This window comes from Talpa europaea (assembly GCF_964194135.1).
Source record: "Talpa europaea genome assembly, chromosome: 11".
Classification (NCBI taxonomy): Eukaryota; Metazoa; Chordata; class Mammalia; order Eulipotyphla; family Talpidae; genus Talpa; species Talpa europaea.
In genome coordinates, this window is record NC_140078.1 from 66,866,360 (window position 1) to 66,887,060 (window position 20,701).

The 20,701-nt window shown below is 42.6% G+C and overlaps 1 protein-coding gene across 1 annotated transcript in view; it reads right to left on the bottom strand.

Moving 5' to 3' along the window:
* Nucleotides 1–20,701, bottom strand: part of CACNA2D3 (calcium voltage-gated channel auxiliary subunit alpha2delta 3) — a gene marked incomplete at both ends in the record, with an annotated part of 806,408 nt that overhangs the window by 146,252 nt on the left and 639,455 nt on the right. The window contains 6 exons of the mRNA XM_084248330.1: nucleotides 4,314–4,394; nucleotides 6,963–7,084; nucleotides 12,109–12,204; nucleotides 15,423–15,516; nucleotides 17,574–17,671; nucleotides 17,823–17,868. Coding sequence (XP_084104456.1) covers nucleotides 4,314–4,394; nucleotides 6,963–7,084; nucleotides 12,109–12,204; nucleotides 15,423–15,516; nucleotides 17,574–17,671; nucleotides 17,823–17,868 — 537 coding nt within the window. The remainder of the gene's footprint in view (nucleotides 1–4,313; nucleotides 4,395–6,962; nucleotides 7,085–12,108; nucleotides 12,205–15,422; nucleotides 15,517–17,573; nucleotides 17,672–17,822; nucleotides 17,869–20,701) is intronic.

The window sequence follows — 20,701 nt, forward strand, 5'->3', positions numbered from 1 at the left end:
GAAGCCTGCAAAAGTCACCAAGGGCTCCAGGACTCCTCCTTTACTCCGTCTGCTCGGGTCATAGATATCCTGCTCTATGCCCTTCCTGCCCTTACACATGGCCTAGATAATTTATGAAACTCAGGTGGATAATAACTAAATAGAGGCAAAACAGGTCTCTACCAGTTCAAGTCAATTTACAGGATTCTCATTGAGAGTCATTGCTGTGTTCCAGATACTGGGTCTCCATTGGGTATGCTGTGGGGTACAAAGATGAAAGAACAAAGTCTTTGACCTATAGGGGCTTCTAGATAATTATTCAGCTTTTCAATTCACTTGCCCTAAATAGCTACTATTTTGTGTATCTCTGGGCAGAGGGAGGGAATACCTAGCACAGGGCCTGGTTATTATTCATGTATATCTAGACTGCTCTGCAAAAGCAGGAACACAGGAACTATGTATTGAATAAATGGATGAATGGCTATGCTACCAACTTGAAGATAAAAATGGGTACTCTTAACTCCTATCATTTTTATACTTCTTCATATCCAAATATTTTCTTGTTTGTTTTCTCTTTGTATCCCCAAACCAACCCAGAGCAAGGTAACACTATATTAGTTAGGCCTTCAGAGACCCAAGCCATATATTTAGCAAGTCACAGAGTGAGTGACAAACCTGTGTGGACCTTAAAGTCCAAGTTCACCTTTCCAACAAGAAAAGTCAAAGGGATTAGGGGCGTGATGCACAGAATATCCCACGGCTTTGGAGAGACTTGGAAGACCAAAAAGACAGTCCTGCCACTTCTTCCCTTGCAGTGGAAAAGCAATTAAGAAAACTCAGCATGCTATTGTCAGCTGGAGATCTGGCAGGTTCTGCAAGAGAAAGGCTGTAAGCAATGTCACAGGCCAGGAAGATGGATGGGCCCGTTTATGCGCTGCAGATGACGTATCAATGGAATCCTGCCCAGTCTGACTGCCCTTTCTTCAAAGATGTCATTGACAGATGAGTATCTAAATGTTTTTGATTTTAAAAAGAAAACAAGAAGAAAGAAACAAAGAGAATAAAACAAAACAAAAAGCAAAACAAGAAACTCTTTCTATCCCAAACAGACACATGGAGCCCATGAACATGAGACCAGCAGGTCAGGTCAGGCCTGGAAGTGGTGCGGGCCTTTCCAAGTAGTCCTGATAATCATTTGCGAGGTTGTACACCTTTCCTTTCAGATATGATTCAATTTAACACAAGGATTTCATTGAAATTCCAAATTACTGCCAATGGCGGCTTCCCATCAGCTACTGGAGACACACAGGTGGGGCAGAAGCCTGCTCACGCCCTCACCCTCACCTCCCGAGTCAAGGATACTCCCTCAGTGAGAAAGGTGGGCTTTCTTTAGATTTATTTATGCATACAAGAACTGGGGTACAGCCAGAGGTGCAGAGGGTGAGAGGATTCACCAGAGACATAGTGGGGAACCAGAGTGGGGAGTAGAATAGGCGGATTGACTGAAATACACTGCTGAGGAGAGTAGCAGGCGCGACAGGAGAGGTCTGCTGTGCCATGTGGGTAGCTCCCTGGGTGGGGATTGAACTCTGCTGTAGTGGCTGCAGATAGCTTCATAGTGCAGGGATTTACCCCTTGTGCCACCAGGGAGGCCCCCAGAAAGGCGGTTTTTAAGAGTGATAAACAACATCTATTTAATTTGAGGAAAACACACAGAAGAAAGTCACTAAGCTAATCACATAGTGACATGTTGAAGAGGACATGTTTTGGACACAGAAAAGTCCTCTTGGGGCTCCCGACTTCAGGATGCTGCTTCCAAGGCAGCTCTCAAAATCAAGCCTGAGAAATATTATTTTATCAGAAATCTACCAAATATACTTTTTAAAAGAAGGTTCATAATCACCAGTTTAAAAGGTAAGAACTAAATACACTTCCTTGATTAATCTTGCTTCTTCATCCTTCTCTGTAGTTATATTTTGAAAATAGGGACCAGTTGATACACACTGAGTAGCGGTGATCAGGAGTATGTCTCCTCCACCCAGCAAGGGTGGGCCAAACCTGCTGTGGGATCTGGCCAGTATGGTAAGTCAAGAGTGAACCAGCAACCATTTGGAAAATTCAGACTTCCCAGACTGCACCCACAGTGCCCGAGCTGAGTCTGCATTTCACCCATGCTTAAAGAGATAATTAGGAAACAAAGCATTTGAAAATATTTTAGCAGAGTTCGCAAACTTGAGGAAAAGTGACTGGGATGGGCACAGTGATCTTAAAAGGACCAACACAGTCATCCTTCATGAGGCCTGAATGAGAAACCTAAGGAAAAGGTTTTAAAAAGAAATTTCAAACAGATGGACAGGCAATTTTGGTCAGAGTATGTCTTTGACAGCTGCCATATGTGGCTCAGCTCCAGGAAGATAAAACACTTCCAAAACTAGCTGGCCAGGTCAACCTGGAGGTAAGCAAGTCTGACCTCCTCTAAGCAAAAATAAATCTTGCTGAGTTATACGATCCTGACTTCTACTTTCCTTAAGGAACATGAGATGCTAAGTGATAAAATTTGAAGACAGCAGCCGTGAATTCTCAGTGTCCTTATCTCCTCGCTGATTAGTTGCAGGTCTGCCTAGTTCACAATGAGCTATAGGTCAGATACATAAGACTGTCTTCCTGCCATACCCAAGAATCCAGGGATAACCAGGGCAACTGTCCCCAAATCTTTCAATCCCTGCTAATATAACTATGATGTATAGGCTAAGTCAGAAATGAAGTGGGGGGAAAGCCACAGTGTATCCTCAGTGAAAACCACTTGAAACATATCTGCTCCACTTGTATTCCTTCCTACAAGCATGCACAGTGTGCAAAGCACAGAAGTTGATGTTCAAAGTCACCAGATAGTACAATTTATGGAAAAGAATGACTCCCAACAGAATGACTCCCTTTGGCAAACCTAGACAATATCAGGATGGAACACGGAAGGCTCATCCATCCATCAACCAACAGGTCCCAAAATTACTTAACAGAATTAGATGATGTGCAATTGCTTAGCCTCTATCTGAAGAATACAAAAACACTAATTCAAAGGGATATTTGTACTTCTATGGTTATCGAAGCAAATTTATAATAGCCAAGTTATGGAAGAAACCAAAGGGCCCAATGAGAGATGGGGGGAAAGAAGATGTAGTATATAGATACAATGGAATATTACTCAGTTACAAAAAAAAGATGAAATCTTGCATCTGTCACAACATGGATAAAACTGGAAGTATGTTACGTAAAATAAGTCAGAAGGAGAAAAACAAATATCAGATCATTTCACTCATATGTGGAATACAAAGAAAAAAACAAAGTTACAGACAAAACTAAATCAAAACAAACCCTTGAAATCTGACTGCCAAATTGAGCCTACCAGAGGCAGAGGGTAGGAGTGAGGGTAAAGGGGGGAGAGGGCCCAATGGACCATGGTGGAGGACCATGGGTGCTTTGGTGGTGGGAGTGGTGTGGTAACATGCATCTGAAGAGGTGTGAATCTGTACCCCTAAATCATAGACAATGTTTTTCATATACAGTGTTGGAAACCAACGTTAACTCAATAAAAATAATACAATGAACAGAATAACAAAAAGAAATAGATGGTGTGGCAGACATGCTTTGAGAGTCCATTTTTGTCAATAGCTGTCCTCAAAGGAGGGCTTTCTGGAGCAGTTTCTGGCCCATATGGCTAAAAACCACGAGGCAAGTCCCTATCAAGCCCCAGATGAACGCCAACAAGCCTAAGAGATGAGATGTGGGAAAAGCCAGAGATGGGTTTTTTGGCAGCTCAAGACTCAGTCATAAAATGCTTTGGCTTTTTCCTGTTCCTGAGCCAATCACTGCACCTATGATGGATCTGAATAATTCTGAGAGGGATCAAGGTGATAGAAATCCTAGGCACTCTAGAGAAGGGCACATTTCAGCTTGTGTGCCTCAAACAAAGCCATTTCCTCGCATGCCCACTGTTATCCTTATGACCAGAAGCGGGAGACGTGTAGCTGTATTTAAATGACCATGCTACCTACTGTCAAGAAATGCCTCCTGCTCATAGCCAGAATTTCTGACTGGTTTGGAGCTCAAGAATAAAGTCTGGGGAAATATTTCTGTGTTCACATTAAACACAACCAGCTGTCAGAGCCTTGGGTTGGAGGAGATGACAGAAAGCTGAAGACAAAGTAGTTTTAAATTTTGTGTCCTTTCGAAGCCTACTTTCTGGGGAATAAATGTGCGACATAGGAGCCGTTGACTGGCTGGATGAGTGGATGCCACACTTACTTCACAGCCATGGACGGGAACCCATCATTTACCTGCCACCACGGGAGACTTCCGTTCGTCCAGGAGCTGGATGGAGGTGCTCGCTGTCACCACATTGCTTTTGTTGACTGTTCCTGAAAGAAAAACAACCATCATGACAAAATGCAGAAAGCCATAGCATGCCTGTGAAGACAGCAATCAGACTGGCCCACGGTCACCAATTCTGCAAGTTGTGCTGGTGCTCAGCTCCCAGCACCCAGATGTGGACTCTTCCATCAGGTTGTGTAGCCAGTGCTCTCAGTGAATGGAATCAAGGCACCAGGTGGCTGCCACCTGCATGGGGGTGGAGGAGGTATCATCCTCGTCCTCACATTGAAATTATTGGTTCACAAAGAAGGACAACGCTATTTTTTTGTTGTTGTCATTTTTGCAGTTTCTAACTTCAGTATTTACTTGTGTCAGTGATCATATTTCTATCGCCCTTGTAAATATTGCAATGGGAGTGGCACAAGGTAGAGCTTTGAAATTACAACGAATTAAGAAATTGAGAACTCCATATTATTGGTTAAAATCTTCCTGGTCTATAAAATTTAAATTTCAGGCTCAGTTTTCTGAACATAACCATTCTAAATTAGGACAGAGCTAGACTGCAGTCTTTATTTCAAACCTTTATTAATGTGGGTGATAATACGGCATGAATAGCAAGAAGTTTTCAATTATTAACAATGCTTCCAATACCCATGGATAAAGAGATTGAGCACAAATTCTCAATTGCTAGCACAGTGCTACCTTACAGAAGGAGTTTGATAAATGTGAGTTGAATAGAAAACAATAGAATTGAGAAGCAAAGAGAAGGCAGCTATGAATTTGAATATACTTAAAATCAAAGCAATTAAAGACTTTCTTCTGGATCAAGCTGAGCAGTAATAAAACTCAGCTTCTTTTCCAATGGGTACAGGTATTCAATACACGGTAGAAAAAATGAGAGCAAGATCCAGTGCAGCATTTGAACTGGGTGATTTTTAACATTTTCCCTGAATCTAAAGGGAACATGACATCTCTTAAGATGTTATGTCACCCATAATTTTACCATGAACAAGGTAAATTTCTTTTTTAACAGAGCAAGCTGACTCAAGGGGTGCTCTCTCTCTCTCTCTCTTTCTCTCTCTTTCTCTCTCTCTCTCTCTCTCACGCACACACACACACACACACACACACACCACTTTTGGTATATTTTGGTGTATACTCTCATCTCCCACAGTTAGCCCTCCTCCCAGTCCAGTTTTAGATACAACCTACTCAGTCACAAAAGGAAAATTTGCTGATTCCAGTCCAGATCTAGAAATTAAGTTATATACTTTTTTAGAGGACTATGAAAATGGAAGTATCATAAGATTGCAAGATAAAAACCACATGATTATTGATAGCTTTGCAGCAGACTGAGAAAGCACCCTGGTATTTTTAGCAATAAAGTGTGATATAAACATAGAAAAGAGACTAGGTCACATGAAAATTTACATTTGAGAGCACACACACACATATGGGCATGAGTACACATAGGCCTTTCAGCAGAGGACAACAAAATCCAAAAATCTCAGATCTGAAAGAAACCCAATTGATAATCTACTCTAAAATTCTACCTACTAAGAAATTTCTATAAAAGCATTTGGTCTTTCCTTAAATGTCTTTATTAATGAAGTACCTTCTTCCTAATAAATCCACTCAACTATTAGACAGTTCTGGCCAACATGTTGTCTACAAATTTCAAAAACACTCTTTCTGAAGGTGTTTTCATTCCTGTGAAAGAGCAAGTGCCAAGACTTGGGGAGGGGGATTTAAGACTAAACACTAAAGGACTTCTGTTAGAACTGACTTAATGATGCTTATAATAGATAAATATACAATGCCTTAACATAAAACATAAACAAACAATGGACTGTCCAGAACAATCCAAGTTTACAGAATTAGGTCTTATTCATTTCTGAGCTTGCTACAATGCACAGTTGTGCAGAACAAGCACAGAAAATGTTGATGTATGAGACCAGAAAGAGTCTAGGACAATTGAAAAATATTTGCAGCTTGTCTTGCTTCTAAAATTGGTTGAAAGAAGACAGAGTCCAGTTCTATTGTGGAGGAAGGTGACCTTAGTTTTTTTTTTTTATAACATAAAACCTTAGCAATGGAAAGATTACTTGGCTACAGGACTTTCATTGGTCACTGCAGTCCTCTGTAAGCAGAGCACAAGTCTATGCAAAGTCTTAATTCTCACACCTGCATGCTGGTTTAAATCAGTTTAGCTTCAATGGGAAATTGTGGGTCTCCAAAAATGATTGGACTGACTGATGTTTCTGGAAAAAGAGATTAGCCTGCATGAACTTCTGTTTAGTAGGGTCATGACAACATTAAACAAAAAATCTACTGAGAAATTTGTGTTCAAGTTCCACACAGTACGAACTATCAGTCCTGCTTCCTGAAATGCTCTTTGCACACTTTGGTTCAGCTAAAGCTTCATTTTACTCAGGGCTTTCACACTAATAGAATAGGCCTTGGCCAGGGCTGGATCAATATTCAGCATTGGTTCTGAAGGCTAAACATGGCTCCCCTCAGCATCCAGGCAGCTCCCCCATTCTCTGCACACATGCCTGAGACAATATGAACAGGTAGACAGACAGACAGCACCCACCTCCAACCAGGGCACCCACCTGTGCTGAATGGGATCGAGTAGACGAAGCTCCCTGGAATCTGCTCAGCAGCTCTTCGGTACCAGAGGGGGAAATGGTCTGCATTGAAAATGTTCTCCTTGTCTCCAGCTTTCAGGAAGTCCCTTGAAATGGAGAAATGGAAAGAAGTAGAAGAGCTTGTAGAATAGCATGTAGAAGAGCATGGAACACCCAGCAAGGAGAAGACAGATGTAGGTGCTTCCCAGCAGCCTTTGTCAGGTAGGAGAGTGCAGGTTTTTGTTGTTGTTGTTGTTGTTGTTTTGTTTTGCATTTAGTTATATATTTTTAAAAATTATTTATATATTTTTTACATCATTGTTCATTTTTTTACAACGTTTGCTTTCTTTTCTCAGGTGTAGTCTCTGTAGAATACTCCCATCAACTCACCCGTGCACCATCACTATAGTCCCTTGTGCTCCTTCCGCCCTTGTTTTGATCCCTCTCCCTCCCCTTCCCCTGAAGAATGTCTCTGATTTATAGATGCCTGTTTATTTTTGTTTTATATATTTTTTATTATTATTTTATTCCCTGATCCCTTGTGTGCTTCCCTCATATTCCTCCTATTAGTGAAAACATCTGATTAGATTGCTGGTTTTTAGAACACCCCTGCCTTTCTCAATGCAGAGGACCTGCAGAGCATTGTGCACCCTGGATTCCCAGAAATGTCTTGTAGGATTCTGGCAACCAAATTCCCAGTGGGTGAAATGACATTTCCTTGTAACTAATGAACCAGTTGTCTTAGTGTCTGAAGAAAGCAACCTTTCCAGAAATCCTATCTAAAGACCAAAGGATATTCAGGAAGATCTGTCTTGCCTTCAGATCCACACCCATGGCCACATATCCTTAGGAGGATCAACTCCTTAAGTAACTGTCACATTTTTTTTAAGAAAAAAATGCAAAGGAGGAAATGTGGGCTTTTCTCCTTTTCCTGCCTCCCTGCCAACTGCCCATAATGCTTCCCTCTTTCTAGAAGGCATTGTGCATTCTCTTCCCCTTCTCTTCCTGTCAAAACCATACTCATTTCAAGGTGAGCTTTGAATATCACCTAGCACAGAGACACCCAGGTGGGCTCTTGTCCTACCTGTGATTCCACAGTATTCTTTCCCTTGGTCTTTCTGCACAGTAGTTCTGTCCCCACCCACAGTGCCCCAAGATCTTTCAGGGAAGGAGGCTTTGTTCACAATTTTGCATCCTTCCACAGAGCCTTAAACATACGGGCATCCCAGTAAGTTCTTGCTGTCTTGACATCTCTGAAAAGTTGAATGCACTCTTTAGCACCGGGGTGCCCCCTTGAGGGACTGCCCAACTATCCACATGCTGCAGAGATCTTGCAGGGATGGAGAGCAGTGGGGGCAGTGTGTGTAGAAGGAAAGGGCACCAGCTGAGCCAGAAAAGGCACTATTTTCAGTCCAGTCTTTCACTATGGGGTTGGGACACAACAGACCATGGAGAGAAAAATCCACATACAAATCTATATTATTTTAACATGGTTGAATTCATATGCTAAGTTATAACTAGTTGGTTAGTAGAAACTACTAGATCTTGCCTCCTAATTTAGGAAAGTATTCTGTAGTTTCAGTATCTGGTCAACCAGTGATTCCTTGATCTCGTCCAATGATGCAGAGCTCACTCCTTTGAGGGGAAGTTGTGTGACTGGAGGCCACTCTCAATGCTCTTAGACACACTGGACTCTGCCTCCCTGAAACTTACAAGAGCATGCCCTAATTCATCTCTCAGGACAGAGACCTTATTTTTCTTGAAATTCCCAGGGCCTGGAGCTCATCAGCCCTCAGAATGTGCTTAATGACCACAGGATAAATCAAATTTCATATCCAGATAAGAACTCCTCAAGTATTAAAGATGATTTTCTATATTTTTCTAAAGAATGATTCTCAAATATTTCAAATTCCCTCATCACTATGAACCCCTTCAATGGAAAGGCTCCACCGTGTCAGCACCCCTATAATATTCTGTGTCAGCACCCCTATAATATTCTGTGCCGCTAGAGCTAAACTTAGTAGACCTCAAATGGGTTGACATTGTGGCTGACATGTTTACTGATCTCACAAACAGGAGGACATTCCTGCAATTATAAAAATGTTTTTAATTGGCAAACATGTTCTGCTCATATTCAGAAACTCAACTGTGGATTCATGAGAGGGACAGAGGTGATACAGAGAGATCCCTGAGCTGTTCACAAATACTGCGGGGGTTCAGGCTCGACAGGACAGACAAACTGTTTCTGCATGGCTGGGTCAGTGGTGATGTTTCCTGATCTGAAAGTGATCAGATTTCATTGAAGTGTGACCTTTCTAAGTATTTTCTTTAGACATGAGGTTCTTCATAAACCTGACTGGGGTGGTTGTGCGAAGAAGCCCCTGAGGCTCAGGGGGACTAAACCTGCCTTCCACATCCACCTGCAGGGTGGGCATGCTGTTTTCACCCATCAGCGCTGGTCCATGAGGCACCTAGAGCCACCAGAAGGAAGGAGGCAGTGGTGCTACAAGGCCCTTGACCCTCTGGGCAGGCGGGACACTAGCCCGGTTGCAAGTGTGAGGTGATCCCCACTTAAGACTGATAGTGACCTTCGGATTTTGGGGATGGTAGGGAGCAGAGCTGGGACTGCAAACATCCAGGCTTGATCTCCCTCTAGCTCTGGTGTTGATGTGAGAGAGTCCAGCTGCTGAGAAATCTTGGGGTTCCCTGCCGACTGCTGAGTACTGACTCAGAAGGAAGCAGAAAGGAGACACCTGATTCTACATAATCCTTCAGAATGTTCTTCAGGAGGAGAGATCCCTCTGGATTATATGAACATCTACTTCTGGCTAACCAGGGCTACTGTGTGTGGTGTGAGACAGGCCTAGGTGACAGGCAGAGGTGGATGACCTTGGGTGAGTAACTTGGGTCAGTCGCTGAGTCTCTGAGTCCCATTTACTCATCTACAAATGAAATAATCTTGCATACAACCAGAATTCCATGACACCATATGCAAAAGGGCTAAGAAAATGGTTTGCACAAGTATATGGGATTCTTAAGGCCAACAGTTATTTTCATTCTCTGTGGTTTAAGTGGAAGTTGTGAGGTGGCTTCCTCTTACTTAGGTCTCAGGGAGAGCGGCAACCGTATGATGGAGGCTGATGTTACTGGATGCTGTGTGTGCTGCTGTTATCCCAGAGGCTGCCCTGAAGGCATAGAATGTATTGCCAATATTAGGGGTGATGCAGGTTACAGAGGGCACAGGTTATACTGACCTACTTGCAAAAGTAGCCAGTAGGGAGAGAAGATGGGGCCTCACGGTAGTCAACTGATGATATAGAAGTTAGCCCTGGGGTAGGGACTTGTACTATTTAATCCTCCCCTAAATACTTTGGAATATGCCTTTTATGCCATATTTATATAAAAAAAAATCTGGAAACTTTCTAGTCCTGGATAATAGAATATATCCAAATAGTTGGGTTTCAACAAATACCATTTGATCAGAGGGAAAAGACCCTAAGACAATATAAGTCAAGGGGTCTATATAGGAATGAACGATAAGTTTCCTGAAGACAATAGAATGATTTCATAATCCAGACATCCAGTAAGTACTCACCCAGGTCACAGTAAAATCATGGAAAACAGAACTACACAATTGTAGGTATCTCTAGGTTACCAAAGTAGGCTTACAGCCACAATTTCTTGAACCTTACAACAAACCAAGGAGACCACCCCTGTTTTCTAGATGCACAGAGTGAAGGTAACAAGTGAGGCCAGTGGGTGGACCCTCCAGAAATCTATACTGTCATCTTCCAAATCTGTCATAATGACCCCAATGTCAGACTAGCAAGGAACCACGTATTTTGTTAATGTTTGTTTTAATCTCCAAACAATACCACCCTCTCTGAGCATTGGATACTCTGACTCTGTTTCCCTTTGCCTGTCTGGATCCTAACAGGAGGCCATGTATATGTCAGCATTTCTAGTCCTTCCTAGGAATTGCCCTCTGGAAGAATAATTGTTTGGGGGTGAGGGCTAAAGACTTGAAAAAAAATCAAGTAACAAATCTAGTTAACTTCACAATTAACAAATTTCAGGTGCCAAAACAAGTCCTTAGATGGAAATTAAAAGCCATTGCACAAAATATTTAAAAATCTACCCATCTGCCATTTACTCATGTTGATTTTATAAGTTGATTTTTGTTGATTTTATCATAGGATGGGTGTCAGGGCCTTGGGTGCTAGGGAGCACCTTCTGGCTGGGTCCCCTGCTGAGTCAACCCCTCTCAAATGGTGTCCATCTTGTGATTTGGTTGTTATTCTCCCCCTAATACCCTGAAGGTCAGGTGTGTGACGTTCAGTGTCAACCTCTAAACTGACTCACACACATACTTGCAAACTTTCCAAATCTAACTCCACTTGTCCCTGGCCTGACAATGCCTCTTGCTTCTGCAAAAACAGGCATGGGTTCAGAAAAGACTTGCCAGGCTCACGTCTACTCTATTAAACACCATTTTGAAGAGCTAAAGCCCGTGTCTCTGAAGACATGGGCCCAGCAGAGGTATAAAGGCCTCTGGATACTGGGCTCAGTGACACTCTGTCCACTGTCCATGCAGGTCTCTTAGGAAGCACAAGGAGACACAGTCAAACCCAAGTACCACCAGGCTGCCCTCCAGGATGGGGGATCTGCAGGCCCTTAGGCTCAGAGCAGAGGCACAGAGATTTATTAAAACCTACACAAACAAATAAACAACAGACATGAAACCCTGATCCTAGGGCAGGCAGGCATTCCTCGGCAGAGCTGCACAACAGCTGAACACCCTGAAGTCGTCTGTCAGGAGAGGAGCCGTTCTCCCTCTGGCTGTTCCCCAGCAGCTGTACCATCTCTCTAGCTCTGAAATGACTCACCAGAGCAGGAGAGGACCCCAGGATGGGGGAGAGAAGCCAAAAGGCATGAAGAACAAAGGCTGTGGAAGGGCCCACAGGCAGGTGAACCACAGGCCAGGGGTTGCAGACGTGGGAGAGAGGTGATAGGACTGAGAGGAGAAGGTCAGTAGAGGGTGGTGGTGATTTCAAGAAATGAAATAAGCTCCCCTTTGGATTTCCCGCTTCAGGAGTTCGCTGGGTCCCTGCAGAGGAACCCTGGTACTTACTGATTGGTGAGCTGCTCAGCCCCAACAAATAAGTTGATCCTCGAGAGGCCAGTGCGAGTGCCGAGGAAGGCAACCTCCACTCCCTTGTCAGAATTCCTGAAACAGAGCAACAGACAACAGGGGGATTCTTCCAGACAGTGAGCGGATAATGGCTTCTGCATTTTAAGACTCAAGGCATGTCTTACAAAACAGCATTTTGAAATCTGAATTTTTTTAATTGACATTTTTATTATGATATAATTGAAACATAACACTAGTTCCATGTGTACAGTATGATTCAATATGTGTCCATATTACAAGATGAATCAAGTCTAGTTAATATGTCACCACAGTTATACTGTCTTTATTGTAATGAGAAATTTTAAGATCTATTCTCTAGCAACATGCAAATATAATATACAATAGAGTGTTATTAACAGCCACCATGCTGTGCATCATATTCCCAGAACTTATTTTATAACTCGAAGTTTGTACCTTTATTTTTCATGAAACCTGAAATTTTAAAAGAAATTATACAGATGTATACATGACCACGGGGAAACGCTCATGCACACACGCACCAACCCAAGAATGCAAACTTATCCCTTACAGAAGGCTTCATGGTGATTCTAGCAAGAAAAACTAAGAGTTCTCTGACAACACAGAGAGCAGAGGAAACAGATGCCCCAATTTCAAACCCACCTTTATCTGAAGGTTCAGGATGCAAGTCAAGGACACTAGTCAGAGAACGGGAATAACTTGGAGGAGAGGAAGAAAATCCTTAGATCCAGCTTTTAGCACTGATGCCAGGAGACCATTAGTGGAGTTGGGCATTAGGGAAAACAAGTCACTGAGCTCCTGTATCCAGGCTGCAGTATCCCAGACAGAGCTGGAATTGTCTATTAAATGCTACTCGCTTTTGAGAGCATCAGCTTCTCACTTCTACTAAAGCACAGGCTTTATCCTCACCACCAATCTTAAAGAGATAGTGTTGTCAAATTGTCCTGCAGGACGTCATGCATAGAAACCTTAAGCATGACCTTAACAAAGAAAAACCCACTTGAACAAATGACTAAAAATCATTTTTATTCAACTTTGAGGGCAAACTTTTTGTTTGAGCACTTTCCTCTATATATTTGCAATGCGTACTTCATAAAGAGACTGGACTTTCCCCATGATTGTGTCATTTTATTCCACAATAAAAATATGAAGAGATAACTGATTCTTAAGTTTGCTTCCATGCCCTGGAAACTAGTAATAATTTGATTTGAAGCATTATCCTTGTCATCTTCAATATAAGATCATTTGGTTATTTGATCTTTGATGGTAGCCAAAATGGCCAATACTGTCTTTAAATATTTAAGGGGCAAATAAAAAACAACACTATGCATTTGTTTCTGTTTGCAGCCTACACTAAATGGAAAGTCAGGCTGTCCAATCAGTTACAGATGTGAACTACAAAGCAAGCTACCATTTTGAAAATTTTTAGCATGTGTTAGGAATGAATCAGCAATCTTTGCACAGCATTTTGAGTTTCATGAGAGCCTAAAAGAAATACTTCCACATCCACAAGAGAATGCAATTCCAGGAAAGGCACTGACTCTTTCCCAACCTCCCAGGGAATAAGATGTATTAGGTAAGCAATCTAGCGATGCCTTCCCGCCCTCTCAAGCACCATGGGAATAGGAACTCTGGAGCTCCAGGTTCATGATTTAAACTGATTACCTTAAGTATCCATTTGGAAGGCTTAAAGTCATTTTAACCTTAAAATGCCTAAAGGAGAACTATGACCATGCCCTGTCCCAAACCTGCACTGCTTTCATCATTTCCTAACCGATATTCATATTGCAAAACTGAGAATGATTTTTGACAGCTCAGCCTCCCTCCCCCACACAATAAGCCCATCATCAGGTCTGGGAGTGGGGTGGGGAGGTGGGGATGGGGTCTTACTTCCAAAGAATGCCACGAGTGTATCTGCTCTCTCTGTGCCCACTGCCACTACCTTGGCCAAAGAGGTAAACCCTGTTGAATGATACAGGAGCTTTTACTATTATCCTTACTCACTATACTCCATTCTCCACATAGTAGGAGACAGACAGGTCTTTTTAAAAATGCAACTATGACAGTATCTTCCTTAGAATCTTTAAATGTCATTCTTAAAACCCTTCAATGATTGTCCAATGTTCTGAGTATAAAGTTCCAAATCCATAACTGAATCACTGGACCACTCTGCAGCCTCATCTCCTGATAGTTTCCATATGACCCTCTATATTTCAACTGTATAGGCCTTCTTTAAATTCCTCAAATACATTAAATACATTGTCCCCTCAGGGCATTTGCGCATGCTGTTTCATCTCCCTTAAATGTACCCCAAACCTCAAACTAGTTCCTGTTCAGGGAAACCTTCCCTGCCTTCTGTCTCCACTCTAGGACTTGTTATAGTCTACATGTCTTTACTTTTCCCTCAAAGCAGTTATCACAGTTCTTAATAATACAACACTCTCTACAAGTACCTTGATGGCAAGGATTATATTCGTTTGAGTTACCTCCACTTTACCAACATCTACGCTAGTTCCTAGCCCATAACATGCAAGCAGTCAATACTTGATAAATGAATGAAAATGAGAACAGGATGAATGACAGATGGAAGACACTATACAAATGGAAAGGTAAAAGAAGAAAGGAACTAATGAAGAATAGGAAAGATGAGATAACTGCAGAAAGTATGATGTGAAGGTATGAGGAATAGGAATGATTTTTCCTTCATCATCTTTGGTAACTTAAAACAGGAGGAAAAATAAATATGAAATAATGATAATAATAATAAACTGCCAAAGCAGTCCTCCCCTGCTCTAGTCTTTGACAACAACTACCATTGCTTGCTCCCCTCCCCTGCTCCCTCCACTTTAAAAATAAAACCACAGGGTTATATCTGACACCCTAATGAAATAGAGCTCTCACTTCCTCATCCTACTCCCGACCTAACCTGGCCCAGATCCCAAGTTCCCTCCAGACTGCGAAGTAGAGGGAGCCAAGGCAGGCCAGGAAGCAAAATGCTCCTTCCGCCTCCCTCTCTGTCGGAAGTGTCACCCTACCTCGGCAGACCAAATTTCATGTAATGTTAAAACTCAAACAAATTATATGTCAAACCCAGGATCTTGCCATCCAAGCCCGAGCCGCTAATCTGCTCTAGCTCTTGTGGTTTGGAGCTTTGGGGGAAATTAAAGAACTTTAACACCAGGCTCCTAAAAACAGTTTAGTTCTTTAAACCATAACCATATTTCGGACGGCTTGTGGGGAAATGGCCATGAAGGGGGACACGTGCAACCACTTACTCAGATTTGTTGAGGGCAAGGCTGGTCCAATATGCCTCAATGGGAGCGCTCACCACGGCATCAAAGAGGACTTCTTGTATCAATTCTTTGTCACCTGGTGGGAGGGACAGATTTGAGAAGGGGGTTCTGGCTGGGCCCCAAGGTGGTTCTGGCTGGGCCCCAACGAGGTGCTCGCCGGGCTCACTTAGCAGGATTTTGAGGCGGCCTTCTCACAGGGTGTGCTGTTTATGTGATAACCTCCCACCAGTCAAAAAGTATGAAGCAGTTCTGATGCCTGAGATGCCAGCAGAGCAGGGAGCCCCCAAGCATCTGGACGGATGATAGGACAACTGAGAGGCGCCGGTGTCTCCTGTTTCAGTTTTCTGCTTTCTCTCCACCCCTAGCTGTTCATGCCATAGGCCTGCATGCCAAATCTGGATTTGAAGACCAGAAGTCACACTCTTTGCAGAGTTTGCTCTTCTCATCCCCATTTCTGTTCTCTACTAAAATCTGCAATTAATTCTTCAGGGGCCTAATCTCAGTCCATTGTAAGAAGGGGAAGAGCCATGGTGACTCAGGAATTCCTGAGACTTTTATTTTGTGATTCTTTCCATTCTAGAGGATGTCTCCTCAAGGACATATCTGTCCCTGTCCAAAGGGACTCTTGGCAGAGCTCCATGGAAGAGGTCAAGGATTCAGGGGCTACCATGAGTCTAGCAGAGGCATCCTGGAGCCCTCTAGTCACCCTGTGGCAGGGCCACTAACTCCACTCCAGCAGGGTAGTCCTCGCTTTGGGGTGGAGAGTAGAGCTTGGTTGTAAAATCAAAAACAACTCATCGTCAGAAATTAATGGCTAAATTGAGATCTAGTTATATAGTTATATGAAGAAATACTATATAGTAATTCAAACAATCAATCCAAATATCAAAAATATGAGTGTAAACAAATCGTAGTATGAGGCACTGATGCATGTACATCATATATCATATATAAATTTTAATATACAAAAAATAAATAAATTTTAATATACAAGATAATGAAAATCGTGGTACTACCATACTGTTTAAGGATGCCTGTATATGTGGTATTAGCAGAAAATGCAAGGGAATAATGAGCAAATATAAGATGGTGAAACTTGGGGGTGGGTTATGGGACTACGCTGGATACTCATAGGCATCAACATTATCTGTAATGTTTTATTTCTTTCAAAGTACCTGAAGCAAATATGGCAAAATTTTAAGACTGGACAAAACTGGATGGTAAATATAAGTGCTCTTTATCTATTATCTGTATACTTTTATTCTTTAAATGTCATCACAAAGTCAAAGAAAATCAAAAAATTATGTTCATATGATAGCCCATCTGATCCTCTTTCTACCAGAGACTATCACAGAAAGTATAGCCATTCTGAAAAGATGCTGCTTAGCAGGATAACCTCCTCACACCTCTCATAAGGCCCCTGTGGTTATCCATGAGCTACCACTATATGTGAGGGACTTTTCACATCACTGAATAAGTGTTGGAGTATGACAGGTGCTATGCTTATTTTTAGTGAATCTCCCCCTACCCAAACGTTCACCACTGGAACAAAGTTGTGCCAGTGTAGGATCTACTCATGAACATGGGGAGCACCAAGCCTGCCGCTGCTCTCTCTCGGCCCCTCTGCACCAGCTATGGGCCATTTCAGGCTCATTAAGCTCTCTCAGGGGGTAACTGGTGGAGGAGAGCAAGCAGAAGAAGGACCACAAGAGACATGTTCACAGTGGAGACCTCACTCTAGAGAGAACCAGGAGATCTACCTCCTGGCTTTGGGTGAAGCAAGTCTCATTTTCAAGTTCTGGTTTCTCATTTGTACAATGAGGAAGCTGGATGAGATATATTTACAGTCCCTCCCAAGTTGTCACATTTTCATCCTCTTCAGGGGTTTGACTAAACAGATCCATAAGGGGACAAATCCAATGCAGAGGGTTAAAGTGGGACGAGGGACTCTGCGTGACTTGAGTAACCTACATTCTCCTGTTCCTACAGGAAGCACATATTTGGCTGGATTTACTGTGACTGGTAGTCTCTGCCAAAGCAAAGCTTCCCTTGAAAACTGAGGCCAACTATGTCTTTGCTCACTTCTCACCACTGCCACATGCACACACAATACATGTTTAAAAGTACACTCACATTGGAGTAGAGGTTCTTTGCCTTTGAGGTAGAGCTTAATAGCTTCTAACTGAGACAGATGCCGGTGTTCTGGATGTAGATCAGTGTTGCAGTAGGACCTAGGAATGTGACATGGCCCAAAACAAGAATGTGTAAATATTTATAGCATCACCATTCTTTGCTTTGAACCAGGACAACTGGGTAAAGACAACATGAAAACAAAGAGGGCAGCATACAAATACCAATGCTGATGAAAGATTTAACTCTTACCATTCGTCTGCCAAGGACACATCGGGATGTTCTAAGTCATGCAGGCCTAGAGGTCAAGGAGAAGGGGTTAATGAGTAAGTCGCCCCTGTGTCAGGTACTGACACACCCTCTCTCCTCCTGTGCTTCAAATATTCCAGGGTAGGGCCATGGGATAGGTGAAGGGTAGACATCAACCCCAAAGGCATCTACCTGGGAGAAGGGACTCTGAACAAAAGAAAAAAATTCTCTTCCCAGGCAGAACTCTTCCCACTTTCACATTGCTCAGCCATCACTGCCACCTCCCCTGCCTGAGTATCCCAGGACAACCTTAACTCCTTGAAGATAAATGATACACCAGTGAGTCTTGGATGAGGCACTTAGCACGATAGTAGAAGCACTGACTTTGGAGCCCCATGCATTCTGAATTGGGAACTGGGCTGGGCCATTTAATACTTGTGTGACAGAAGCACATTTATTTTTCTAAATATCCTTTTCTTCATGCAAAAATAATAATTCCCTAAGGGGTGGGTGGTTGTAAAGGTGAAAATCACCAGTGAGTGGTATGAAATTGCTAATATTCAACTGTTTTTGACCAGAAAAATTTGCTAGTTGTTACAGGAGCTAAGTAAAAACGAATCATCTATATGGAAAGGTAGCCAGGGGATGGGGTATACAGGAAATTGAGACGTTTTCATAGCATACTCCTGACCACCCTAACACTGAGAATTCTTTCCTATGTCTTCTTGTCACTGCATTTCTATGGGCCACCAGCAGATTATACTCCTGAAGGGCAACCTCAAGAACTCCGATGATGCTTATAGCCTGTTTAAGGATATCAGTTTCCCAAATAACCAAGAGTATCTTACTGCACTCAGGACTCCAGGTTTCTCCTCAAATATGAATGTACTAAAAAGGTAATACTAGACCTACCACACAATATACTGGTCTTAGAGGAAGCAAGGAATAAGTTCCATAGAGTATCATCTACAGGATCCAACTGGACATATACCCTAGTTTCCCTTCTCAGGAATGTCTGTTTCGACTCTTTGAGTTCCATTAACTATGGAATGCAGGTAACAATGCCAAACTCACAGACTCCATGAGAAGGTTAAGTGGTACAGTGATTAGTTCCTAGAACAATCCTTCCACCCAATCATCCATTCATCATTCTTTCCTGATTCTCTCCCACCCAATCTTCCTTTTCCTCCATCCCTCTTTCCTTTGCTGCCTCACTCCCTTGTTCCCACCTTCCCTTTCTTCCTTCCATACATTCACTGAGCATCAACCACATTTCACATCAACCATATATTCTCTAAGCCCTGAGAATACAGCAGAGAACAAAATAAAAATCACTGCCCTTGTGGCATTTACTGTCTAGCAGCAAAAAAAGAGATTAAGTAAATAAAATTAATATAGAGAGCATACATAGTTAGTGGTAAGGTCTATTTTAGGAAACCACATAAGTTAATGGTATGGACTATGAAAGAAAGAGAGAATTGAGTAAGGATAGGAGATGCCAAGAGACAGAAAGGACAGAGAGAGTTTTATTGGTAACTACACTCATAAGACAAGGATTCACGGAGAAAGTGACTATTAAGCAAAGACCTGAAGAAGGTGAAAGAGAGTCACATAAATAACTGAGAGAAGAGATGTGGTGGAGGGATACCAAGTACAAAAGCTCTGAGGGGGCATCTTACCTTCCTGAAATATCAAGCTAGTAAAAGTTATGTCTGCTTTTCTAGTTTTAGAAAGGCCTTGATCTGCAACGCCCCCTCTGGCTGTCTTTCAGAGGAACTACACATGAGACACTGAATGGAAGGGGTTTTTTGGTTGCTTCCTCTTTGAATTACTGGGGAACTGAGGAAACTGAATTATTCTCTACTTTCTCACCATTGATTTTGGCCCTCCTCACAAAAATCACATTTACTGACTACTGAAAATGCCGACAATAATGACATTAACTCTTTTACTGAATACTCTCTATCCACAATATATATCAAAGATATAGACAAAGTGTCAATGAAGTTTAAAAGAGGAATGATTTTGGCAGGCAGAACTAGAGCCCATGCCTTCAACCTCAGAAGCCATTCCTCACTCCTGGAGCAAGGCCTACCTGTTCGCCATCTATGTCATGTCTGACGGTGGCAGAACACGTTGCAAATTCCTAGATTCTGGGGGCCGCATGTTATAGAAATGTGGTGGCCATCCCCAAGGAACTCTCTGTCTCCAAGGACAGAGCAGAAGCTTCCTTACGCCATTGCCTGGATGACAAGTCCTTCTGCTAGTCAGCCCATGAGGACACAGCTTTCCTGGGCTGTTACTCAGCAGAGCTGGCAGGACTGTAGGCTCTGCTCTTTACAGCGGCCCAATGCAGAGAGGAAGATGTGACCTCATTTGTGTGGATAACCAGATACTCTCCCCCTTGCTGAGGATTCAGACAAATTTCTTGCATGGTGGTTAAAGTTAGCTCTGAAATTTCTTCTATGCGACCTCTCAGCCTAACAGCTGTGAAACATAGAGGGGGAAGATAGGGGCTAAAGAAATGATTGGAAAGACAATGCCAAAAACTGTCGTGTGAGTGAGGGAGAGTGGGGGGGGGAAGAGAGAGAGAGAGAGAGAGAGAGAGAGAGAGAGAGAGAGAGAGAGTCAGAGACAGAAAGATGGGAGGAGGAGGGGCAGGGGCTGACAAAGAGAATGGACAAGTGAGAGGCAAGTAATCCATTAAAAAATTTCTCTTCTATTGTTCTGACCATGAACTGTTTCTTCTGCTTGACCTGAGATGACTTTGACATAAATTTTCTGGCTTCCTGGGCAGTGATATTCACAGAGCCACACACAGCCCAGAGAGCTGGAAAATTCTGGAAGTTAAAAAACTGATTTTTGGGAACTGCACATTCCAT